At 39.2% G+C, this 27,265-nt stretch overlaps 5 protein-coding genes across 5 annotated transcripts; 3 read left to right on the forward strand and 2 right to left on the reverse strand.

The window, feature by feature from the left end:
* The first annotated feature begins 16 nt into the window (after positions 1–16).
* LOC133838341 (uncharacterized) lies at positions 17–1,463 on the forward strand. The gene is made up of 3 exons (XM_062269414.1): positions 17–174; positions 235–354; positions 410–1,463. The coding sequence occupies exons 1-3, from the start codon at positions 93–95 to the stop codon at positions 1,087–1,089; spliced, it is 882 nt and encodes a 293-aa protein (XP_062125398.1). The 5' UTR covers positions 17–92; the 3' UTR covers positions 1,090–1,463.
* Positions 1,345–3,600, forward strand: LOC133836803 (phenoloxidase-activating factor 3). Its single transcript, XM_062267389.1, has 3 exons — positions 1,345–1,353; positions 1,719–1,941; positions 2,644–3,600. The coding sequence occupies exons 1-3, from the start codon at positions 1,345–1,347 to the stop codon at positions 3,348–3,350; spliced, it is 939 nt and encodes a 312-aa protein (XP_062123373.1). The 3' UTR covers positions 3,351–3,600.
* Positions 3,601–7,246: 3,646 nt separating this feature from the next.
* On the forward strand, positions 7,247–8,568 carry LOC133836804 (uncharacterized). Its single transcript, XM_062267390.1, has 2 exons — positions 7,247–7,383; positions 7,470–8,568. The coding sequence occupies exons 1-2, from the start codon at positions 7,247–7,249 to the stop codon at positions 8,458–8,460; spliced, it is 1,128 nt and encodes a 375-aa protein (XP_062123374.1). The 3' UTR covers positions 8,461–8,568.
* LOC133837829 (cyclin-dependent kinase 2) lies at positions 8,474–10,384 on the reverse strand. Its single transcript, XM_062268724.1, has 7 exons — positions 10,159–10,384; positions 9,590–9,785; positions 9,415–9,525; positions 9,196–9,357; positions 8,943–9,140; positions 8,673–8,879; positions 8,474–8,571 (listed from the first exon to the last, which is right to left on the reverse strand). The coding sequence occupies exons 1-6, from the start codon at positions 10,284–10,286 to the stop codon at positions 8,730–8,732; spliced, it is 945 nt and encodes a 314-aa protein (XP_062124708.1). The 5' UTR covers positions 10,287–10,384; the 3' UTR covers positions 8,474–8,571; positions 8,673–8,729.
* Positions 10,385–14,449: 4,065 nt separating this feature from the next.
* LOC133838242 (uncharacterized) lies at positions 14,450–16,322 on the reverse strand. Its single transcript, XM_062269281.1, has 3 exons — positions 16,141–16,322; positions 15,569–16,080; positions 14,450–15,505 (listed from the first exon to the last, which is right to left on the reverse strand). The coding sequence occupies exons 1-3, from the start codon at positions 16,282–16,284 to the stop codon at positions 14,548–14,550; spliced, it is 1,614 nt and encodes a 537-aa protein (XP_062125265.1). The 5' UTR covers positions 16,285–16,322; the 3' UTR covers positions 14,450–14,547.
* Between the last annotated feature and the right edge of the window lie 10,943 nt (positions 16,323–27,265).

Here is a 27,265-nt window from a genome sequence, read left to right on the forward strand (position 1 = left end):
TAATTAGCACGCTTGTTAGGTGCTTGATTACAACCAGCTAGCTACCTTGCAGTAAATAGTTTGCTGTGAGCAACGAGACAGACCACAAATAGATGCGGAAAGTTAACGCTGCGGCAATGGGAAAACTTGTTGTTGTTGTTGTTGTTGTGGTGTTCATTGGAGCTTTGCTCAGTGGTAAATTGAATGCATAAAAAGTGGAGAAGGAAAAACTATTTTTGAAACGTTATTTTGCAGTTGCTGCTGGGCAGGAATTCAAGTGTGGCAATCTCGAGGAGCGTTTGCTCTTTCAGAAAGATGAAGAGTCAACAGAGCCAGCCGAAAATCCCTGGATGGGCATCTTGTATCAACTTAAGGGTAAGTTTGTAACTCTTTAAGGAAAAGATAGATATAATGATTGCTCGCTTTGTAGGCCATTTGTTCGAAAACACACGTTGCAGCGTCGTAATCGTGAGTGAGACTCACGTGCTGACAACAGCAAAATGCGTGCGACGCTTCAATGATCGCCCCGAATTGGCGGCAGTGCGTCTGGGGATCTGGAATGAGACCCACACGGTGGGGGAGGAATACATTTGCAATGTGAAGGGCTTCTGTGTGCCGGGCCCCGTGCAGCATAGTGTCTCAGCGATCAAGGTGCTGCCACAAGCCGACAAGGATACGGGCGACAATGATTTGGCTCTGCTTAAGCTAACGGATCGCATAAAGTACACAGCTTACAAGCAACCGCTGTGCTTGCAGCCGAATGTGGAGCTCAAGTCCATGATTGGACACAATTTTCATTTCACTGGCTTTGAGCACAGTCATTACAGCAAGGGTAAAGGCACAGCTTACACGCTATCGAGGGAATACTGCACGGAACTGAGCAAAGCATCGAGTCCACGGCCAGAAAACCAATTTTGTGGTTATCCGACGAAGCGGACAAAGTTCTATGAAGGCGCCGCTATGATGGGCATGAATGTGGTGAACGGTGTGCCGCGTAGCTACTATTTGGCTGGACTTCTCTCCGAGGTGGTCGTCCAGGGCTCCACAACAGTCTTTGGCTTCCAAGATGTGCGACCCTGGCGCAGCTGGTTGATTGAGAATTCCCGCTGAACAGGGAATATACGCCACAGACTTATATAATGCTGTTTTCTGTATAATCATATTACTTATTTTTCCCATTTATCCATTGATTTTACTAAAGTCTCTGATTACAAGTCGTCAATCGGCTCAATCGTGATTTTATATGCCCACAATTCCGCATTGAAAACGAGTTTTTCTGTTATTAATGTTTTAGTCATAAGTTGCTAATTCCGCTGAATGCAGTTCTGAGATGCGCCGAGTCGCTTGAAAAGTTTGCCACCAACTATGGAACTTGTTTGAGATGCGATTAATTATATCATAACATCTATTAGATAATAATATTTACAATTTATCAAAACCTAAGCTATTCTTATCAATAAATAAAATCTATTCATTAACATTTACCGAGAGTTGTCTAAACTATAGTTTGAGTTTGAAAAAAAACCTTAATAGAATATTTCTGAGAAATTTTATATTTAAAAGATAAAGCTGTGCACTTTTTTATCAATCTTATACACCTTAGCTATTACAAAGTGCAAGAGAAATGCTGCTTACATTGAAAACTCAACCTCAAACAACTTTTTGCACTGCCCTCGCAAAAAATAATCACACGCCGCGTTTAACTTGCGCCAATGTCGTTGAATGTTTTTCTAGTTTAGTTGACTTTCAGACGGGCTTTCAAATGCAACTATTACACGGCTTGTTTTCTATGCTACCGATGCTGCTGTTTTTTGCTGCTGGCCACTTCCGTTGTGGATGTGAATGCGGCCAGTTTACAGGATGCCGAATGTGGCAGCCTAAACGAGGAGCAGCTGCTGAGACAAACTGACTTTGCGGTGCCCACCGAGCATCAATGGCTAGCGCGCATCACTTACGAGAATGGTAAGTGCTGCTCATAACTGTGCACAGAGAGAAAAATTACGTTCTAAAATCAAGAATACAAATTCTACAATTTGTAAATTAATTGTTTGATAACAAAGTCTTGGGAAAAATATTTCTAAAGTCACACAACAATTTTCACTGTTTAAAATTTTGAACCGGTCGCATATTTTTCAGTTAGTGAACTTGGTTCAATAGCTATGAATTTCTATATACCATAAACTAAATAGTGACAATTTAAAAAAAAACAGTAGAAATCAAGCATAATTCAACCCAATTTTGTCGAAAAAATATATGTTGATAAAATATTAAAATTGTTTGGTTTGCTTTAAGACTTTTAAGAATAATTTAAGATCTCTAAAATATAAACTAAATAATGTTATTTAAAAAACAGCACAGAACTATTAAAAGCAACGTCAAGTCAACTTATAAGAATCTACATATATAAAACAATCGAAATTCTAGACTGTAACTCTTAGTTAATTAATTTAAACATATTTTGGTTGAATATTGAAACTTATTGGTTTTGATTCAAAACGTTTTCTATTGATTTAAGTATTTCAACGTACTTACGGGTATAATTTTTGTGTTCAATTTTGAAATGTTTGTTACTTGTTGCAAGTTTTTATTTTTGTTCTGAGAACGTTCCTTTCTCTCTCTGTGAATAACTAACTGCAAAGCTAATTGAGTGTTTTTAACCGCCAGGACACGAGGAGAAGCTGCCCAATGATGGCTGCCTGGGTGTGCTCATCTCGAAGCGCAATGTGCTCGCTCCTGCCCACTGTTTTGTGCAGTACGATGGCCAGGCGGATGCCTATTCGGTGCAGTTGGGTGTGTGGAACAAGAGTTCGAATGCGCACGAAGTGGTCTGCGACAAGGATGGCTATTGTGTGCTGCCCGCCCAGGATATACAGCTCAGCGAGATTGCCATACATCCCGAGTACGATCCGCTAACATTGAAGAACAGTTTGGCTGTGCTGCGATTGCAACGTGATGCCAAATTTTCGCACAATGTGATGCCCATTTGTATGCCACCGCTGAGTTTGACCAATGAGACTTTGGTCGGAGAAATGTTTGTGGTTGCTGGGCTGCCCATTAAGGATATGTTCAAGCATAAGACCTGGGTGAATACCATCAGTCGTCCGTATTGCCAGAAGACGCACAATTCGCTGATTACCAGCAGCACAACCATTTGTGGCTATCAGGATCGCATGAAAACCTATTACCAAGGAGCGCCTTTGGTCGGCATTCAAGTGCAATCGGATGTACCACAGAATTTCTACTTGGTTGGACTGTTGATGGACTCGAAGGAAGTGGCGAAAAAGGAAAGAATTGTCTCCAGTTTCTTGGATATCCGTCCGTACTTGAGTTTCATCAACCGCAATGCTGAGGGCTTAATTGTGAAAAGTTAAGGATGAAGCTGAGTGTTTGGGGCGCTGTTGAATAAAACAGCAACAACAGCTGCCAACAGGTCGGTTGTGTGTTAATTATTCAGTCATCACACTTGGGGCTTGAATTTACTTTACTTTAAGTTAACTTGAATTGTAATTTTTTGTGCTTCTGTATTTTGTTCGTGCTCATGCAAAATGCAAATTGTTTATATGCTATTAATAGCTAATGTGAGAAATATGGAAAATACCAGCTGTTCTTTTTTCTCCAACATTTCACTTTATTTTTCCTTTTTTTGCAAAGTTTTTTGGAAAAACTTTAACTGTGTAACTATGACGGCAACTTTCGACAACAGACAAGCGACAGGCGACAGCCCGACAGTCGACAAAAACAACAACACAGCACAAAAAGAAGAAAATGTTGTCATTTCTGGCGGGGCACACAAAAAAAAGGGAAATGCTTTGAGCAATGGGTTGATGGCATGGGCGTCCCTCCCCTTGGCCGCTTGCCAAGCCATTCGCAAACCTTGCACAAATTTGTTTTGAGGTAAATTTTAATGGCTTTTGCCAGGTGCAAATCAAAGCCGACTACTCAGCATATCACAGCGAGAAGTTGTCTGTTCTTTTTTTATTTAGCACTTCAAATGTCCAAGAAACATTGTATCTATGTAGTTATTGCCCCTTTTTTATGAGTGGTTGAGGCATTAAGCTTACAGGCTAAAGCCCAGACAACAACCAGCTGAATGTATATATGCATAATTACGGTGCTTAGTCGAGTCGTTGTCGTTCTTTTGTAGCACACTTTTAGGCGCCAAATTGCTCTATGGAAAATGCCAAAGATGCCAACACGTTGACGACGCTCAGTTTGTTTGTTTGTTTGTCTTGGCGCTGCATTAAAATCACAATAAAATTTAAATTGCCAAACAAGACGTGGCACAAAAAGAACGTGCGCAAATGTGCAGACTGATAGCAAAAAGCAGAGCCGGAATGGGAGGCGGTGTTGGTTTGTGGGGATGGCTTGTTTACGGCGCAATGTAAATGCGATTCAAAACAAAACAAAAAACCGAACAGCTGAAAGCTGAAAGAGCGCGTCTCGCAAAAAGAGAGAGAGAGAGAGAGCTTACGCTCTCTCTGAGTAACTAGCGTGGGTGCTGTCCAAAAAAAAGTAAAAGGAAAGCAACGCTAGCAACGCTAGCAACGGTCGAGGACAACTCGACTCACGCGGCGTATACGCAATGTGACAGTTTTAGTGGTTATGGTCAAGCACAACGCTTGAGCGAGGGCACACACCACGAAAAAGCGAAAGTGACGCCAAAAATTGCCACAGACACACCTGCAACAACCGACTAGGCGCAACAACAACACCAACAACTACAACTACAACTAGAATGATGCCTCTCAAAAAAATGGGTGGCACTTCAAAAAAACAGAAATGTTGCCATGAAACGCGCCCGCCAAGATGTTTCAATTTGCTCGGTGTTTTGACTGGGTTTGGGTTTGTGCCATTGTGTTGTGTGTGTTGAGTGGTGTTTTCTACTTTTCTTTTTCGTTTCATTTCTTTCGCTTTTCTATGCTTCGGGATAGACGCACACACCTTGACACCAGCCGCCATCTCAGAGTCTTGTCTAAATTGAGCTCACACACACACATACAACTTGCCTGAGGGCGATAGTCAGTTACTTTTTTTTGGGCATCTTTCGGAGCAAGTGTAGTTGTTAGCTAGATAAGGTTAGAGTACACACACTCTTGGCAAATTGAATTTTTCTTATGTACACACAATAAGCAGTTGAGGGAAATGGCATTTTACACTTTTCCTCTTGCACTTGGTATGACAAGCTGTGGTTGCGCATTTCGTGTTATGAATGCTCATCGATGCGTTAAATGATTTTATATAATTTACTTAAGCACTCTTAATGGCACTTATGCGAGTGTGTGTGTGTGGGTGTGTGTGTGTAACTTTACGCAATTCTTTCCGCTTTTTTCCGCCTCTTCACTCCCTCTCCCCCATTTTACCCTATGCTTTGCTGTGCAACGTTTTTTGCTTCCTTATATAAAATACAATAAAAAACGCGAGAGACAGACCAGGCGACGCTCTGGTTGAAGCTGAGCCCTTTCTTTAATTCAATTACATATATGTAAGTACGTGTGTGTATGGGTGAATTTATGTTGGTCTCATTGTTGTATATAATTTGGAGCAACTCAAAAACTGTGAACACTTTGTGAACGGATACACAAAACGCACACGCACATAGATACACACACTAATACACTAACACACACACACACACACTCACGCACGCAAACATCAACGGAGGCAAAAACTTATACTAGGGCATGGGTTTTTGGTCGTTTTTTTTTCGGTCTCGGGGGCTGCTTAGCCAGCACAGCAGAAGAAGAAGAACAACAACAACGCAACTGCCACTTAAACTTGCCTTTTCACTAGTTTTCCTAGACGGGAGGAAAAACGCTTTTAGTTAGGTTGTTAGTTAGTTTTTGCTGCCGCTGGCGTTTTTCCAGCTTTCTTTTTTAACGCGCGCGCGACTCGCGTACCCAAAAATTTCAATGCATTCGCTCGGTCGCTTTAGGCCAGGAATCTCAACGTCAACTGAAACCGATTCCTGAGCGCGCCTTCAAAATTTGCCTAGCTAGGCGTCCAAAAGCTTTGCTCTCCCAAAAGCTTTGCTCACTCTCTTTGCCACCCACTAGCAAAGCTTTTGCAAATCTCTCGTTCTCTCTACCTCTCTCTCTCGGACACTGTCTCTCACACTGTCAAATCTCACTCTCCGCGTTGTCTGTTGACACTTGTTAGAGATTTTCTTTGCGTTTTGTATGTTGTTTGTTTTGGCTTTGGATCGGAAGTTGTTTTTAGGGGCCCCCATGTAGCGTTAACCCCAGGTTCCGCATCGCTCTAAGGACTAAGGACTTCTATTGGGCGGGTGTATGACTGTGGACAAATTCGAAGGACTCAATAAATTGTTCGGCAACGTCAACTATTTTAGATTGAACTTGATAAGCGGCGCAATTGCAGGCTCTAGATTTCCGTTGTGAGGCCCCAAAACAAAAAAACACAAAAACACACAAAAGACCCTCGAATGCCAAACGTTTAATAATCATTTTGATAAATATTTGTTTATCATTCAGTGCACTACATCAATATAACGATTTTGGGTGGGGGCCAAAGTAAGTAAAATCATTGATCAGAAAATTTGCATTAATTTTTAGCTTCTTTAGTTCGCTGGCACTTATCTTGGCATCTCAAAAATTTCTTTTACATGCTTACCATTTATCAAACCTACTTAATTTGTTTATACACACATCTCTACAAATTATGAAAGCCATCATGGCTAATAATTTGTAACCTAATAAAGAACATTTTTCTTGCACGGCAATAATTTATTTAAAGAGATAGATAAAGCCGTCGCTTTACCGTCCTAAACAGCAGTATTTATCAAGATTATTGTAAATCAAACAGGTTTACGAAATGCCAAAATACTCAAAACGCTCATAAACCCCAACAGAATTAGCATGTGAATAAACGAGGCGATGATGGGTAAGTGCCAAGTCAATGGTCAATGGCCAAAAGACTTCCCACAAGCGAAAGACTTTCAACAGCTTCGCTAAACAGAATTGGGTTAGATCGGCATTAATATTATGCGTCTAGCGCTGGATAATGGCAAATTGATTTTCATAAAAAAACTTTCACTGACCAAAATCAACACGCCAAAATATGGGCATTCAAATGAGCTGCGCTCAAAGATCGTCACAATGTTAACGAAATCTACAGCGCAAAATTTGGATTGACAACCTGACTGCAGAGCGCATCAAGCATCAGTTGGCTCCGAGCCAGAAAAGAATACAGGCGTGAATTTGCAACAATATTTATACATATTATTCTGTGATCAATCCTTTGCTATATCGCAATGAATTGGCAACTATGGACAGCTGTCCTGCTGTTGGCCTGGATTGGTGCAGCCAACCAAGTCGAAGCAGCCAAGAAACGCAAAACGGAAGTGATACAAATCTGGCAACCTCAAGAGCTGAAGCCATCTTATGCTAGGTAAGCCTAAAATTAAGTTCTCTAAACTTATTCATTAGTTATTAGTTTGATACCCTCAATGATAACTTGAATTACTTACTCCACAGCCGACAGCTCGATTATCCCATCTATGTGCCCCGCGTATCCGGTGGATATCGTCGTGGTCAAGGACGTCGTGTACGTGCCAAGGCAGCGTCGACAGTCACGACCACAACGCAACGACCAATTGTGCGAGTTTGGAATAGTTTTGTGCGCAGCGTGCAACCGAACTTTGGCTTCAGAAATTTGACCAATCCATTGACAAATCTCTTTAACAATGGCAATGCCAATATCATCGAAACAGTGCCATTGCAGGCCATATACAATGATCAGAAAGAACAGGAGCAGCAACAAGAACTAGAGCAGGATGACTCAGAAGCTACAACGCAGAGTCCCAGCAAACGTAAGCGCAAGCGTCGCAAGCAGCAGAAGCGTCGTCCCGTCTACGATTCGGCGGAACAGGATGATGATCCTTATGGCTATTATGGCGGATCCTCACTGCCCATTGCTTTGCCACATCAGCAACCAATGTACTACTATCCCAATCTGGAGAATTACTATGATTTGCGACGTTTGCAGGCATACAACGATTATGCACAACACGCTAGTTACTATGATCCATCGTACTACGAAGAAAGTCCAGTCGAAGACGAGCAGCCACAATACGAGAGCGAGGAGAATGTTCGAAAATTAAACGGCAAAAAATATGCAATACTGCGTCCATTGGCATTGGCTATCAAAGTGCCGAACAACGATGAATCGGTCGCTGCGATTGACGAAGTTCTCGACGATGATAGACTCGCTACCAATGACGAAGACGCTGCTAACGAGGCCGACGTCGTGGCTACCGAAAATGCAACGGATGACTCCGCCTCCACGCTCTCCGAAACCATGCGCAATGCAATTGGCACGTACATGCGTGACGATCAACGAAATCGCGAACGCCAGCGTCAAGCTGAGAGGGTGGAAGCACAGGAAATAGCTAAAATTAGACCACGTAATAGGCATAGTGCGCCAATAGCTGAGCGCCTGGTGAACGCATCAAACAACCGTCAATAAAAAGTTTGCAAACTATTTTTTATGAGCATGATGTGTATTTTTTATGATGATGTTGTTGTTGTATGGGTTACGTTGTATTATGCGTGTGTACAAATGAGATGAAGTAGACACCTGCAAAAAGGATAAAACAATGAGGAGTTAAATGTATACCTTTCCATTGTAATTGCATTAAATTGTACTAGTTTGTTGAGGTAGAAGGTACAATCACTTACTATACTAAACATCACAAGTAATGAGATTGTCAATATCTCAGCAGTAAATTGAATATGTCATACAAGCTTAGTAAGTCGCGATGGACAACCAGCATTGGGATCCACAGGCAGGGCTACATGGCTTACATGTTTAACATCGTTAAAGTAGGCGTGTAGTAGTGCATTCTTGGCCGATATACGTAAATTGGGATCGTAGCAGAGCATAGACTGTTATAGAGAGCATATCGATAATGAATATTTGAAATGTATGTTATTCTTAAGAACTTTTACCATAATCAGTTCGTGTGCTTCGTGCTCGCGTATAGCTGAAGGTACATTGGATGCTTCCCATTTGGGAAACTTGGCCTTAAAGTCGGGTAATTGTGTTACGCCGGGCCATTTGCTTTCATCTGGTGTACTCAACGTGCGAAAGATTCGATAAAGTTGATCGATTTCACTGTCACCCGGAAACAGTGAGCGTCGCATAATCTGTCAGTTAGAAATACATTAAGAACTGCTATTGAATTTGGGTAGAAAGTCTTACCATCTCGGCGAATATGCAGCCTAGGCTCCAAATATCCACACCCGTTGAATAGAATTTCGTGCCGAGCAGAATTTCGGGTGCACGATACCAAAGTGTCACCACTTCGTGTGTATAAGCTCTCATTGGTACATTAAAAGCACGCGCCAATCCAAAGTCAGCCAACTACAATGTGTTCGTTTAGTAAATGAGTCATAAGTTGGGCGTAACAATAAGTTTTACCTTAATATTGCCTTCTGTGTCCACAAGTAGATTCTGTGGCTTGAGATCACGATGCAGAATGCGATTGGTGTGACAAAAGTTGAGAGCATCAAATATCTGATACATGTAGCTCTAGAAAATGACATAGATGACAATTAAAGAAGATATGATGTGATGCCATTGAGAATGTACATACCTTAATTAGCTGCGGTGTAAAGACATCCTTCTTCTTGTCCATCAATTTCTTGAGGTCCATGTTCAGGTACTCAAAGATCATATACAGATTATTGCCCGATATGACCACATCGTGCAGTTCCACTACATTCTTGTGCCGCAAATTCTTCAGTAATGATATCTCTCGTATGGCAGTTGATGGGACACCTTCAGATTCACTAAATATAGCATAAATTACACGATATTAGTGAATGTTAAGACATTCATTCATTCAGTTAAGACTGAGAACATTTTTCAATTGGGATATGATGAATTGGGCGGTACCACAAAGCCGAATCATGTGGTGCTACGTATATTGGAAATACAGCCACGCAACACGCACAGAATCCGGGCTTTGTTGTGCAGCCAACCGAGGCGACGTTTGACATTCGTCAAGGACATCAAGGACACAGCGTAGAACCGAAAATGTGCTTAGACTGCGTTTTGATAGTGAATGTAACATTATAGAGTTCACATTTGGAAATTCTTATATATATCACTACTATCCACTTCTAAGGACGCTCTCGGTGAAGCTTGGAGATTATAATATACCCTTCGAGTCGGATTTTCTTGAGTGCAACATCTTTTCCGGTTTGGTTGTTGCACGCTTTATATACTATGCCATAAGTGCCTTCGCCGATTTTCTCGGCCTGTTGAAAGTTGTCCAATATTTTGTGCATTGAATTGTTTCAACGAGATTAAAAAATTATAAAAAAGGTAATAACATAAAAAATGGAGGGAAAATATATGCCCCTAGCTAGGGGTGGTCGAATTCCCATTTGCTTATCGATGTGCTTTTTTAAACATAGTCACTGACTATTAAAAACATCGATATCGATATCGATGTTTTCAAATAATCTTCCAACACTGTTTCTCATGAATTAACCAGAAACTCATTACTGCGCTTGCGTGGCTACTGGTGACTCGTTCTGAAGTTAATAATCATTCAGTACAAATTTTATATCAGTACAAATTTTAAATGTAAATTAAAATTAAATGTAAATTAAAATTTGTTGCTTCCTACACTAATCATAGAAATCTTACATATTTCAAACCGCCTAAATAGTGGTTTTACCGAAAACCTTGACAAGAACCGCTCAAATAGTGGTTTTACCGAAAACCATGACAAAAACCGCAGTGCGTCAGCTGTTGGTGACAACTGTATAAACAGAACACAGCGCAGCGTTCTAAGCGTTAAAAACGTTATAACGGTTATTGCTATTGTACAACAAAGAAAAATTTTTTAAAAAATCATATAAAAGTACAATTTTAAATTCAATTTAATTAAGTTTCTCCATGTGAACCATTTGTTACAAGGGAAATGTTTTGACTGCAAGCAGTGCGTTAGCAAAGCAGTTGGTGGCAGCTGTATAAGCAGTGCAGAAAGCAGTGCAGCGTTCTGTGCGTGATAAACTGCTTTATTTTTTCCGCGGTGGATTTTTTTTCAAAAATTAAAATTAAAAAAATAGTAGCTTAGCCTCTCAGGTGTTAGATGTGCACTTAAGTACTATTATTTATAATTTAAAATTTAATTAACATGTAGTAATATGTATGCTATTCAATTTTGCATGTGAAAGACGGCCTCGGTTTTTTGCGTGATTCACCTACGAGTTGCTCAATTTACGTTTTACGTGTTTCAATAAAAATGCCATAAAAATGTGTATTGTCCTGGGGCAGGCAGCACCAGCAGCAGCAGCAACAACAGCAGCAATGACTTTGCCCCTTTTTTGCAAGTGTTGTTGCGTGTGTTGCTTTGGCTTTACTGTGCTCTGACAGACATTCGCGTGCTGTGACTAACTGAGAAATGTTTTTTGCCGCGCGTTTTGTTTCGTTGCCAGGCTCCCCCGAAATCACATTTAATGCCACATTAATCATGGCCAGAATGTGAGAGGGGCATGAACATTGGGGATGCATAATCAACTCATAACTAACAGCCATTTGCTTGGCATACTTGGTGACTTCATTAAACGCCTTCAGTTCCACCGAAAGGGAGCCAGCACCCACACATTGCTCATACGCAGCGTGCGACGACAATTAGCAATGAGTTAAAGAGAAAATTTGCTGCCAACACACGGAACAACTTGTAAATATCAACATTGGGGAGGGGGAGCGAACAAGTGGCTGCTTCTCCGCTTTTACACCTCCAGCTCAACACTATGTGAGCTGTATTTATGACTGCAACTTTGCTGCGGTAATTTCCATATCCTTCCAAAACGTTTCAGGGTGCAGTGTTTGTGCTTGTGGTCGATAAGAAGGATGCAATGGCGTGGGTTGCATGTCTGCTTGCAAATACAGTCAAATATATAAATTATGCTCCACTGATATGTACTTTACTTTTGGCGCCATTCAAGTGGCAGTAAAGTATGTGAAAAACTGCAATTTACAAAAAAAAGAAAAAAAGGGCCAAAACACAGAATGATACCTAATGACCAAAGTTATACGCGCGAACGAAAATCGGACAAAAATTACATTTGGAGGCGACTCGGCGACGACAATACTCGTAAGCATCCCGATTCCGACACAACCCCAATTTTCCATCCGCGAAAGTTACACGTGATTTATGCATTTGGGTTTTTGGGGCCATGGGTCGCGCGTTTTGGAGTAAATAACTTGAAAGTACAATTTATTAACGGTACAATAGCAAAAGAAATGAAGGTACAAGGCCTCAACGGGATGCCAGTTAAATGAAAACTGCGCAATTTTCACTCGCCTTCATTTTTATTTCTCTCTAAATTTCGAGTTTCTCTAAATTTCGAGTTTTCTTTTTCTTTTTTGCCTTGCAAACAAATAATACATTAATCTCGAACTCGGCCATTTTTAATCTTGTTTAATTTAAATATTAAAATTTGTTAACAATTAATTGACACTGAAAAAAACAAACAGCTGTTTTTTTTTTATCGAATTTTGAGACTCTATCATGTGCTTCGTTATTTATTTAAATTAAATTGTGCTCGAGGAATAGTGTTGAATAATTAAATGCTTAACCGCAGCAATTTGCATACAGATTACAACCATGAAATCTCAATTGCCTAATTAAGCGTAAATCGGATTAATTATTTTGCATTTTGAGTGTGTGTGTGTTTGTTGTTTGTTATTTGTCAATTGTCGGATAATATGTTGTGTGCATTATTTAATTGAAATGCTCTCGATGGCCGTAAATTTAATTGATCAAATATCAGAGTAGTGTACAGCAAATATATTGCAAATACTTGTGGATATAACAGCTTGCCTCTGGATTCTCGTAATTGCGGCTAACGAGCAACGTGTGCAACATGTGCAACGTGTAACGTGCAATGTGCAACGTGCAACGGCACAAATGCCTTCAGGATATTGGCACACAGAAAATGCGACATAGAAAAGCAGCAACCAAATAGACAATAACTATGTAAATCTGACCATTGACATCAATGGCAAGCAAAAATGTAACTTGTAAGCCAAACAAAAGTCTGCTTAAACTATACAAAATATATACATACGTATGTATGTATGTATAAGAGCTGTTTGTATAACACCCACACCCACACACATACAAAACATACACTCACACATGGATAGACAAAAGCAGAGGCAGAAGGCAAAGCTAAAAACGCCGACAAAGGGGCAAAAGTAACAACTGCAGTCAACGCTGGAAGCAACTGCTGCCGGTTAAATTTAATTCCAATTGAATTGCGCTTAACAACGGCTGTCATTCCATCATCTAAGTGAAAGTGTATGAGTGTATACGTGTCTGTGTGTGTGTGTATGGGGTATGTACGTGTGTGGGTGTGGGCAATCGTGTGTAAAGCCAATGGCGGCTTTTTTATGTCCGTAGTCAGCAGCAACAACTGCAGACATAACCCTCTTTCTAACTTTAAAATAAATGATAAAAAAAGTAAATGCTATACATAAAAAATGAAAAAAAAAATGAAAACTGAAATTGAAAATGAGAATAAGAATGAATAATATTATGTGGTGATAAGCGGAAATGATATTTGCTGGAGGCATAACAAAAGCAACCATATAACACAATGGACTAAAAAATGTATGGGGGAAAAAAAGGATTGCGATAAAAAGAAATCAATAGTAAACTATGCTCTATGCACTAAGCGTATGCAATAAATTTTCAATTGAAGCAAACAACATTCGAGATTAACGTTCGTCGTCGTCGTCGTCGTCGTTGACCTTGTTTCAACAAATACGCCACAGATACGCATAGCATACTTGCTTGAATAAATAGATTTCCATTTAGTATGCATATGATGGGGAGATAATAAAAGCGAAAGTAGAGATTGATTTGATTTTTAATTTAATTTCGTTATTTTGATAAGTATAAGTATTGATTCTAGTGTAAATAAAGATAATAGTAGTGCCCTTAGATTTTTTTATATTTATTATAAAAGATACGAATTTTGGTTCATACAATAATAACTGTGGATTTTATGATTCCTGAAAATTTGGTTGCCCTCGTCTGGTATATTTTGCACTGGTATATTTGTTGTAGTAGTATATCAATATACCAATAAACATGATGGTATATTTTTGGTATTGCAGTATGATATGAATATATACGCGATATACATAAATACAAGATATAAAAACTATTCTCTGCTTAGTCGATTCTAAGGACCTTTTTCAATTTTATTGGTTTCTTTCTTATGTAGGTTACATTTTTAAAAAATTCCCATTACATATTTGAGAAAAATAGTGGGCTTATTTTAAATACAGTTTAGTGAAATTATTCTCATTTCTTTTTCTTTTTGTAAAGTAGTATTCAAGCTCTTACTTATACTTATTTTCAGAAAAATATTGACACACTTTTTCTTTTTAGTAACTATATTTGAAATACATTTAATAAAAAATCGTCTCATTTCCTAATACCATATTTATTCATATTAAAATATGTTAGCATTACGTTTAGCAATATATTTTCTAATAGTCTCATTATATATCTCTTAGCTGCTCTCAGTTGCGTCCCTTGACTTGCATGAAGTGCTCCTTGTTGGCCAAGCGATTTGTCTTGCCATTGGGACTGCGCTTCAGATCATCCACAATGATGGCGCCACCAATCAACTGCTTGTACGGAGCACCCACATGGTTGTGCACATAGTCGATTACATCCTCGGCTCTAAGCTGAACTCCCGGTTTGCTGACAACAGCTGCGGCAGCCTCATCACCCGTCGTATCGTTCCAGACACCAAATACACAAACATCTGCCACTTGTGGCATTTGGCAAATGACTTCCTCCACCTCGTGGGGATAGTACATAATATTTTGATACTTGAGCATATCCTTTTTGCGTTCCATTACAAACAGGAAGCCATCCTCATCTATGTACCCCAAATCCCCCGTATAGAACCAACGATTGCTGTCGCGTATGTTGCGTGACTCTTGCGTGTTGCCGAAATATCCAGCCCAATACTGACCGTTATTGAGGCACACTTCGCCCATCTCATTGGGTCCCAGGGGCTCTTTGCTTTCGTTGACTATCTTGGCCTTGAAGCCAGCGGTTAACCGACCCACCGATTTAGGTTTCTGATCGAAATTCCAATTAAAGGTGGCCCAAATGCCAACCTCAGTCATGCCGTAGGCAAAGTGCAACACATTGCCGGGCAAACGCTTTCGCAGCTGATTGAGTAAGTCCAGCGAGCAACGACATCCCGTAAACATGCAATAACGCACGCTATCCAAGTTCGTTTGCTCATACTCCGGTGAGTGATAAACCATGGCGAGGTGGAAGGGTGCCAACAGCAGCCAGGTGATCTGATGCTTCTCAATCAGATGCAACAAGAGTCCAGCATCGAAAGCGTTGTCGGATATGATGCGCTTAGTGCTAAACACAGCGGTGGTAATAACTGCAATCAGTCCGGTAATCCAGTCGAGGGAACTGTGCGAATATTGCACATCCGCCGTGGTTAACATTCTGTGCAAAGTAGGATAAATTAATTAAGAGTTATTACTAAGTTCTTCTACGCTTTTCACTTACAAATTTCCATTCAAAATCTTTCGACTGTTCGCTATGGTCACCGCTTTGGGTGTGCCCGTGGTGCCCGATGAGCAGATGATGGCCAACGTTTGGTTGTTGCCCTGCTCCAGACGAAGTGGCTTAAAGCTCTGCTCCACTTTGGTCAAGAGCAGCTGTTCAATGGATATGCTATCCGCAGCATGTTTGCGCATTGTCACAATCTTTGGATTCAATGTTTTTGTAGCCGATTTAACTGTATTATATTCATCGCCATCACAGAAGATCACTTGAGGTTTGGTAATGTTGAATAGCTTCTCTATGTTCGATTGATCATAGTTGACGTTGAGTGAATGGAAGGCAATGCCATTGAAGAAGCAGGCATAAGCCACAGCTGCCATATGCGTTGTGTTCCTGCCAATGATGCCCACCACATCAGTTTGAATCAAGCCCAGATTACGCAGATAGCTGGCAATGCTCATGGCATTCTGCAGCATCTCTTCACGCAGCAGAACCGTATTTTCAGTAACAGAAACCTAGCAAGAGATTGCATAATCAATAAAGTATTAAATACTTGTAATAAACTCTCAACTTACCTGCGCAATTTGCTTGGGATGTCGCCGCATCTCATAGTAGATAATCTCACCTATTGACAGGTTGGGGTCAAAGTGATCGTGATCATCTAGGCTGGACCAAATCTTGCTCGCCGGATCGTAGCTAATCTCTGGTTTGAATTCCATCTTGAGTGCGTCTTGTTGATACTGTAAATGCGAGGCAATCGCCAGTGCAGTCGTCTTTTTTATACTCGGTGTACTCTCGATTTGTTTATTTTTTTGTTTGTGATAAGCAAATGTCACACAAACGCAAACAACTCAATTTCACAATTACCCTTTTGTGCTGATTCATTTGATGATCCTCATCAAGCTGATATACATATATTTCTATTACATAAAAATATTTGTACACATATAAAACAATTTCAAGTGGTTCGTTGATGGTACAATGTTCAAACATGTGAGTTTAATACTCATATTCTCATCTCAACACATTGTAAACTACAGCAGCAGCAGCACTTAAGCAGATAAGAAGACGACCAACAAGAAAGTATAATAAAAGTGTAATAAACAGTTGGCTTAGCATTTGAAATATATAAAAAAAAAGGTTGCTGTTTATTTTGATTTCAATTATCAGCTGCAATGTAATACATATAATCTAATACTTAACTAATCAATTTACAAAATAAATTGTTGATAGAGAAATTTGTTTACTTTCGTTAGTCATATAAATTCAAACAAACTTTTATTATTTTATAGCTCTAGGGTAAGTATTTTATTGTGGACAATTTAGTTGTATTCTGTAAACAAGTCAAGGCACATTTGGATTTTATCTTGAAGCTGTTGAGCTGAGAAGACCACGTGATAAGATTATTCTTGCAGATTTGTTTTTTTGGTTGAAGACGTGTGTAAAACATGTGAATGAACGCAGGTTGTACTTGAAAATGAATAAAAATTATGTGTAAATTAGAAAGTATATTTTAATGCTATGTTAAACAGAAGTCGAATAATATAAATTTTATTGATTATTATTAAATATTCGCTAGTTTTATTTATATTTAAACCATTTCTCAGGCAGGTTAACAATTGCCTCTGTTTAGCGTCATAATTTATCAGTAAAAATAAATATTATTCAATAATAATTGCTTATCAGCAAGTTAAATTGAAGCCGATTAGCTGATACTATCTCTCTATTGTTTATTGAATTTTAAGTTTATTTATACTTCAAGCATTTCTCCGCTCGCCTTTGATAAGCAACATGCATAATTTGTCAATGAAAATAAATATAAATTGATACAAATTGCTTATTATTGAGTTAAATTGAAGCTGATTAGCTGATAGTATATATTTAAAGTATTAATAAATTTAAGTTCATTATTTAACTTATTTATATATCAAGCTTTTTTCAACCATGTTTTCTTTTCGTGTGTTAAGCATGATGCATAATTTATCAGTGGAAGCAACAGTTGTATGTTGTGAGCTACATCGTTATTTTGCTAAAAGACTCTTGAGTAAATAGTCTAAAAACACTTTAAGCCCCTCTCAAATCGAAGTAATCGCAAATGGTTCGCTTTATCTATATAGTTGTTGTTATTTTTTCCTTTTGCCTTGCTATAAAAAAAAAACTAAAACATAATCTGTATGTGCTGTGCAAATATCAACATGATTGCTTTTGATTTTGCTCATTCCCCAACCCACTTGACGCAGCTCTGAGGGGCCGAGAGACAATTTATCTCTCTCTGAATTTAACATGCCACGCATCAATGTTTATAAGGCAAACCACACACACACACGCACGCACACACGCACACGCACTCTATTGCTATTGAAGCATATTATATGCGTGTGTATGGGAAAGTTTAAAAGTTGTTCATGCCTGGCATTTGGGATTTGTTGCAATATTCTAGAGCTGTGGCGTTGTCCTGTTTTGTGTTTCTTCTTCTACTACGCTGTTGGGTTGCGCGCCTCTCGTTTTGTATGCGCCACATTGCGTATACGCGCCGTGCGCCCCTCAAGGCTTACAGACAGCAGACAGAGAGCAACGGCAACAACTGCTAGACACACACACACATACACACACACACACACACACTGTGTATACTCATATATCTATTTGTATGGGGCATAATGGTGCTGAGCTGGGCCCTGTGCAAATCCGGCAGCATCTTCCGCACATTCTCGTAAATAAGTTTGAAAAAAAAAGAAAACTGAAAATAAAAACGAATGTGGAAGCAAACGATAGAATTGTAAAGGGAAGGGAAAAAGGGGGAAACGTGGACGCTGCTTACAAAAAGGATTGTTGTCGCTGTCGGGGATGCTACGATAAATGGCACAAGTTCACATTAAGTGTGAAAAATCTATAAAAAGTTATAAAAGTGTCATTAGCGCCAACAATGGCGAGATGCCATCACAGAGAAGACAGACTCAAATATTCTGTGTAGCGTATGTGAAATCTCAATGTGTACTCATTGCATTTAAGCCTTGTAATAACCGTTGTTGCATTGCCAACAACATTTTCTGCCTTTTTCCTTCCTCCTCTCTCCTCTCTCCGTTCTCAATTAAGCTCGCCTGACAGCAGTAATGCAGCTTTTTTCTTTTATCATTTAGTGTGTGTGTGCTGTTTTCAAATCTCCTTTTTGCAGTTGTCTTGCTAACTAGCTGCTCGCACTTACATATGCTTATAAAATGTGCTGAGTAAAAGGTTTCCCATGTAGAAAATTCATTTGAAATGCGAGTCTAGCTTTCATTTGAATTAATTTCAAGCGTACGTAATACAAAGCCTCTTCCAGCATCAGCATCAGCAGCTGCAGCAGAAAGTGAAAATTAATCAAAGGATTAGATTAGCTAAAGTAGTTGACTTCGAAATATTAAAGCTGTCTTTCCTATCGTATTTATTTAGTGCCAAAACAAATGTCGTATTGTATGCAGCTTTCGGTTTTGTCGGTTGTCCATCGCCTTTGACAAATGTCACTGAAGTGGATTATGTAATTTATTTTATTCCTACCTATAGCCTATAGCTGTCAGTTGGATACAAAATCAAAGTTTTTCCGACGACTGGCTTAGAGCCGCAGGCATCGCAAACTTTTCGCCAAAGAAACGCAAAAGTTCGCTACGGAAGGGAAAGCCTTAATTAAAGCCCTCGGCAATGGGCAGCGGCAACAGAAGCGGGAGCAACAACAGCAGCAGCAGCAGCAGCAGCAACAGGTGATTTGTGGCAAGTTGTGGCTACCATGGGGCATGTTGCTGACAGCCGCCAAGTCCTTGAGCATGACATTATATTTTATTTATATACACTTTTGTATTTTATTTTCTATGTTTCTCCAATTTTTCATAATTGTTCAAAAGTTAATTTCGAATTTGTGTCAGATAAAACAAGATTATTTTTGTATTATGCAAGTGGGAGTATTTTGCATTAGATTTGTTGTGTTCACATTCCAACGTTCCACAATTCAACACGTGCCTGGAAAAGTGCTTTCCATATTGCTTGATGTTGGCCAAAAGCCTTTTGGCTTTGGTAGTTGGCAAGTGGCAGCCAACGAATGAACAAACACAGCCACTGCGCATGAATTTTATCTTGGGTTGTAATATGCGTATACGTAATTTTTTTACACGCATTTCTCTGGCACTTGAAGTCAATGATTCGAGATGCAATGCCCGTTGAAATTCTTATGTTTCTAACAAGCAGAAAAGAAATTTGTTACTGGCAACAAAGTGTTGTGCCCCCGCTTCTTGCTTTGTGTGTGTGTGGCGCACACCATGTCGTATACGTATTTAACGAGAGCGTGTGTTTAGCAGTAGCAGCAACAAGAACAACAATTGAATCAGCCCAAGGACTTCACAGCTGTCTACTTGTATTCTTTTTTTTTTTTGTTGGGGTTCTGACTGTTTTATTTCACATTATATTCGATTTTAATTTATTGGCTTCGTTTTTCTTTTTTTTCTTTTATTTTTGTTGAGAGCACACCTGCACCTCATTTCCACGCTTTTTTCAGTTTGACATTTTACTGAATTTGTATTTTTCATTTTATTTAATGCGCTGTTGTGTATTATGTTTGGCTTTTTGGCAGTTCTTTGTGTTAGGCCAGCGGCTGTGTTTTTCTTTCCCCCTCACTTAAATCTCTTGGAACAACACAAATGGGCCAACGGATAAGCGAAAGAAAATACAAATTAAATGAAGAGATTTGCCTTCAAAATCACCATTCAAATGTCAAGTTGTAGGTCGAACTCAAGGCGTACTTTAATATGCCAGACTTGAGATATTGACTGACTGACTGATGGACAAGAAAATTAGCTTAATTTTGCCTGCTGACGAACGTACTTATCTCCTGCAGTTATTTTGCTTGCTCTTCATTAACTACTTTTATGCTACTTGATATGGGTTTTGTTATGCAAAATGGTTCTTAATGTGGTTAGCATTGAAATTGGATGTAGATATTTTGCAAATCAATTATTAATTAATTGTTCGATTTTGCACAAATACAAAATACAAAATCTAATGCGATTATTTAGGTATTTGGATTACAGGATGTGTGTGGATCAATTAGTGCAGAAGTAATTCACCGATAACTAATGCGAATTCAATTTGCACATTTTACCAAATGCTTCTCGCATTGAATTATTTATGTTATAAGCGAGTGTAACTCTATTTCCAAAAATGGATATTTATTATAACGAAAATACCACGAAATATTCACTGATTAATGGCGGTTTTGTCAGGTTTTTGCTTTTCTCCCTTTCTCTCCCCTTTGGGTTACACATTTCCGGGATGGTTTAAATTTCATTTCGAATTTGTTAGTTGGCCAACAGTTTACAGCTGCTGTTGCTGTCCGATGGAAGCCATTAATATTAAAATTGTATTTCAAGCTGGTGTCTGATTAAGTGCACTCTGGTTCCGCGACTGCACAACAACAATTGTTCTGTGCTCTTCTGTGCTGTTCTGTGCTGTTCTGTGCTCATCAGGCACATCGCTGGCCTAGCTTTTGTGTCATGGCAACTGTCCAGATTGTCTGCACTTGCTGTTCAAGACCAGACCCCAGAGAAGAAACTCATACCATGTAACATACATACAGCAAGTAGTTGTAACTGAAAACACACAGACGGAAATTGAAATTGAAACTGCGATGGCTGGACGCCAATGTGGTTGCCATAATGCGCGTAATTACTTTGTTAATGCTCCGCGTATTAAGTCAGCGAAATTAAATTATGTGCCAACAAATTTGACAAGCCAGGAAAGCTAAATGCAAAAGCATATTGAATGTTTAAAGCGTTCACTGAAAAACCAGTAGTCAAGAACATTAATCTTAAATATTGCCTTCTTAAAAAAAGGACGACTTTAAGATCATACAAGTAAAAAAGCTACAGTGGAGTGTGGTCAACTGTAAGATACCTGCTACCCATTTTTAATGAAAGCGGTATTAAAATATACCAAATTAATATACCACAAAAATACTACAAATATTCCAAAGACTATATTTGGTATATTGACATAGTACTACACGCAGTGCAGTATTAATTTAAAAATATACCAAAATAATATACCGCTAAATACTAAAATTCATACCAAAGCATATATTTGGTATATTGATGTATGCAACTACCTAAGATCCACAGTAAGTAGACGATTTTTTCTTATATAACTTCTACAATTTGTATCCGATAGCAAGAAAATATTCAGGAATCGAAAAATTCCGAAAGTACCAAAATTCACTATCTCTGTTCATATGGACAGACGCACATGTCAATATCATCTCGGCTGTTAACGCTGAAGAAGAATATGTATACTTTACAGGGTCAAAGATGCTTCCTTTTGCGTGTCACTTCATAGATACATAAAGTAATAATACCCTTCTACTCTATGGGTAGCTGGTATAAAAACATTAATCCCAAAAATGCAAAACTCTCAAATTGATTTTAGACAATTTAGTGTTCAGTGTTAAATGATATTTTAAATATTTAAATTTGCCATCAAATTGAAAGGTAACGAGCATAAAATTGTTGCTGATATAATAGTTGACTCTTGCTTTAATTAAGACATCAACTCACGCCTTGTTTATTGCGCCACCCTCAATCTGTCGCGTCTAAATCATATTTAACAAATTTGACAAGCGCTTTTAATTAACTTATTTTCTCAATTAGCTAGAAAAGCGTTCATTATGCTCTTTAAATAATTTCATTTTAAAGTTTGCATCAATTTTGTGCTGGGTCCATTCAAATGTTGTTTGCTAAATCGTGAAATTGAATTAGAGCTCAAAAAGTTTAAGAGCGTTTAACAGGTGTTGATTGTGTCGACCTTTTATCAACTGCTTTTATGGCATTTGCTTAAGTCTTTAATGTTTTAATGGCAGGCACTTGAAGAGCTTTTTCATATTTTGCATTCACTTGGCTTTTGGCTTTTAAGCATATTTAAGTTATGTTGTAATTGAGTCAGGCAGTCGCCTTTTTTTTTGCCTCTTTTGATTGCGGATGCTTTCTAATTTCTGTCATTCAGTGCAAGGCAAAAGTTGTGTTGAGAGTGAAAAATGCAAGTTGTGTTTATTTAGTTGCATGTAATTGCATTTAGTTTGCTGTAATTCAATTGAGCTTGGTTTGCCTTGTGCCTTGTGTGCCTTTGACTGTATTTCATTAGAAGCATATTCAGTTAAATGTTGCAACAAATTGACAGAAAAGACTCAACGCAGACCACACAGACTCGCAGAAAGAGAGAGAGAGAGAGGAAGAGAGAGAGATAGTCAAAGTCAAGTCAGTCGAAGTGAAAAGTCCCAGTTTGAGTCTTAGTTTTATCTCCCTGGCCACATGCAATTTGCAACCGAAACCAAACCAAACCAAAGCAGACAAAGTTTCATTTTCTATTTTGCCCGCACAAACAGCATGAACTCAAGTACAAGTACGGTGTATGTGTATGTGTGTGTGTATGTATGTGTGTGTGTCGTGTCTACACTTTGTCATGCAAGTCAAACAGTGGTAAATGTCAAGATGAGAAGCCCCTGCCAAGACACAGCTGCTGTCCATTCGTCCGCTTGACGTCAGTGGCGATTGATTTTTATTACACTCTGAGTTCCCGAACTCAAGAACTGAAGAGGAGCATCAAACAACTTTGACGCATGTCTCGTTATGGGCTGCGTGTGGCAATTTTTAATGGACATTTTCGTATGCCATCCCACGCCACTAATTCAATGGGATTTGTAAAGCAATTTTGTTGTTTGTTTACGCAACATTTCGCATTTCGAGGGGCACCTGAACTTAACTGGTCACAGTTCAAGTTAGTGTGCCTTTAAATGCTGTGCAAATGTTAAGCTACCACGGGAACAGCACTTGAAAGCCCAAAAGGCAAAACTCAAGAGCGTCGAGTCGTTGATAAGTGGAGCTAATGTTGTGACTGCTCCCAACTAATTTCGGGGAATTTCTCAAAGGATTTGCGCATCGCGAATTTTTGGGGGTGTTAACATGTTAAGAATTTTTTTTGGTCTCGGGTTTCGATTACAACCTCCTGATAGGGTCAAATTGTGTCTGAGCTCTGTCGTTTTTCGATTTCTCGTCTAGCACATTAACGGGGATTTGTTGGGCTGTCTCCTTGGCCATTGGCCACTGGTCCATGTGCTGCTTATTGTTGTAAGCCCTCAACTGATTGCCAAGTATTGATTTTATTTCTTCGCTCGCCTTTTCTCTCTCTCTCTATCTGTACACTACTGCGTATGAGTAATGTGATATCAGAGCAATGAGATTGCACAAATGCTTATGAATAAAACTGATAAATAACATAGTGTTCATTAATAAACATTTGTGGCTGACACTTGGCAGCTTCTGCTGCTGCTGCAGCTGCTGTCAAAGCCACTGACCACTTAAATATGCCAACAAACCCAACATTCAAAGTGTTGAATTTGTATCCTCTTAGACTGTTTAGGCTGCCCCCCGAAAGGAAGGAAAATGCCTGTTGGCTTTTTGGTTTCTGGTTTTTTTGGTTTTGCTCGGTCGTAAATCTGATTTGCGGCAACCGCATTGGCAAATTCAACTGAATTACAGATACGAAAAGGCAGTTTGCACTCAGTTGTGCTACCTGTTGCTAACTGGAAATGGTAAATGGGAAATGGAATTGAAGGTCGCATTAAGTGTAAACAAACAAAAGTGGGAGGTGGCATTGGCATTGGCATTTAGCATTCTATTCGCAGTTGCGAAGAGCAACACAATGTAATAATAATAAATATAATTGAATCTAAAGTACTTCATTTGGCGCATAAACACGTTCCAAGTTCCAATATTCGACTCTTATTTTTGTGCTATTATTAATAAACCACAAGAAAGTTATTCGAATGCTGTTGCTGCCTACATAAGGCACGTGTAAACAGCGGCAACCACAAATAACAATTCAATTTCTGTTTAATACAAACACACACACACCACCCACACACACCCGTTTACACCCATACACTTTTACACTCGCACACGGACATGAATAATACATTATTCTTGGCAAGTTGCAGGTATGAAATTATTGACAGACGTCAAATGACGAAACATGGAAGAGCAAAGTGAGTAAACTTCGAAGCGAGTGTGTGCGTGTGTGTGAAGGTGTGGGAGTGCCTGTAAGTATATGGGTGTATGTGTGTAAGTATGCAGCACAACAATCAAACAAAATGAAAAGGCATTTGACTTTTTGGTTAGGCTTATTTCGTTTTTATGGCATTTTTTGCTTATCGACTTTCGTGTGCTCAACATATAGTATATATATACATGTTTGATACTCCCAGCGAGTGCCAGAAAGAGAAAGAAGGGAGACGAGCGAATGTAACTGAGATTCTGTGTATTGTGTTTTGTTCATTCAGTTTACTTTTGCTATAAGACTTCCCACTTCTGCACTCTTACATATTCAATTTATTTAATAGAATTGCGTTATTTGTACGTGTGGCAAATGTGAAATAAATTATTGTCCATGTGAGCAGCTTTTGACTACACATAGTATATACTTGTAGTATTATTATCCCTCGGGAGTTGCGAATACTGCATTGTCAGCAGCGTTTTATCATACCTGCCGAATCGAGTGAGTAATCAAACGTGAAATCGCTCGAAGTAAGCATATTTTTATATCGATTTTCACGATTATTACACAACAAATATTTTTAAAAGATGTATTATTACAGCTGTCATTTAACTCCTCAAAAATACGCTCAAGTATTTTAAAGTTTCCAAAGGCAATTTGTTAAACTATCAAGGTTGTCCGGTTCACTGAAAAAGGTTGCTTTTTCCTTGAAATTGCGAGACAGCCACCAGGGAACTAAAGCTGCTTTCCACTCACTCTCTTTCTCTCTCTCTTTCTCTGTCTGTCTATCTCCACTTCAACTCAAGGACAGACATGCATCCTTTGATGCTCCCCTGTTGATGGCATCGTCATCCCATTAGTGTAAGCAGTTCTTAGGCGATTGAATGCTCGAGATTAATTTAATAATGAAGTGCAATTTTTGGCGCTAGTTACGTTAAAAACTTTATAGTTCTCGAGGCGCTTCTTATAAGATTTGTCGTAATTGTTGAAATTGCAAGATTTAACACTTAACTTTGGTGTTAGGCAGCAACAAGTTGTTCAACATATTCGTTCACATTCGATTAACATATTCGTAACGTGCTAATTAATAATGAGTTTGGCTTAGGTGTAGGTAAAGAACACGATTTTCCCATTAGATAGTGAGAGAAAAGGCGTGACAAGTGCCAAGCAAAAGTTTTCAGCTATTTTAAATGATTTGATTATTAGTTAAGAGGTTGGCAGACAACGGTGCGGATGTGTGATATTGCTTTACTGCGCATAAGTGTGCTGCTTCTGTGCTTCTCTGTTCTGCTGCTGCTTCTGCTGCTGCTTCTGCTTCTGCTTTCACTTTCATTTCAGTTGTCATTCCATCTTAACGCACAAAGTTCAAGTTGTGAAGGTTCTGAAGGGTTGTAAACCGAAAGCGAAACTTAATTTTGGATGCTGGATATTTGCATATTTTATTAACCCAAACAGCCGGCACACGCGGCCCTGAAAAACAGCATAACCCAATCAAAAAAGTTCGCCCCGTCCCGCTGAAGCTGCCTTAATTTAATGCATAAACACAATTCTTAACTCTAGACAAAGTTCTACGGCGAAACTCTCGCCCTCGCACTCGATTCTCATTCTTATTCTCATTCTCAGTGGTGGAAATTGTGCGTTTGAATTTTGGCTAGAAAAATATTTAAATTAAATCTTAAAACGCGTTTCGAGTGTGGGCGCCTTTGGCAACAACAATCTCGATGCCTCAACCTCAATTTGCAGTTTGCCTTGGCGCTCTCAATAAATCTGTCCAAATTGGCCAGTGTGAGTGAGGTATAAGGATTTTGTTTTGTTATTCTTCGAATTGAGAGCTAACTCGCTTATACTATATCGCGTGTGTTTATCGAGCCCATTTAAGCGCTTTACCAGAAATATGCTAAGTGCACACGCCTTTTGTGTAATGTGATACTCGAGGCAACAACACACACACACACACACAGTCTGTTTTTTTGGTGGAGAAAATAAGCTTAAATTGTGTATTTTGCACATCTGAACAATTACGTATACGCAACGTAACGAGAGCAAAATCGAAAGATGCACACAGAGACAACAAAAGCTGATAAGCTCGATACTCTGGCAGTCACGTATCAGTTACTCGAACATTTTCAGTTTCAGCTGCAGTTTCGCTTTCGCTTTCGCTTTCGTTTTTCGATTTTTTGTTGCCAAAAAATTTTATGCAGGAGCTGCAGTTTGAAATGGCAGCGGCGCCCACCGAGTTTGGCCTTTTGCGTAGCATGGCCTAAAGGTGCGGCCAAACAAACTTGGCCTTTATCTTAACGCTTGAGTGAAGCGAAGCAATGCCCTGCTGGCAATGCTAAACATTTTCCAGAATGCCAAAAGTCACCAGAAAAGTTCAATTTACACAGCCTTCAATCGTGCCTTTGAGTTGGTCGAAAACGTTAATTCTGAATGAATATTTAAGTCGCCAACCGCAACGCACACTCACATACTCACTCGGGTTTAATGAGTGTTCAACCATCAGCAACATCATCATCATCATCATCATCATCATCATCATCATCATCATCATGATAGAGATCTCGATCAAAGTATCGTTTCATGTTCTGCTGTGTGTGTGCTGTGGTCTCGTGACCCCTTCTGATGCAAAAGTTC

This window comes from Drosophila sulfurigaster, chromosome 2R, assembly GCF_023558435.1.
Source record: "Drosophila sulfurigaster albostrigata strain 15112-1811.04 chromosome 2R, ASM2355843v2, whole genome shotgun sequence".
In the NCBI taxonomy this organism is placed as follows: Eukaryota; Metazoa; Arthropoda; class Insecta; order Diptera; family Drosophilidae; genus Drosophila; species Drosophila sulfurigaster.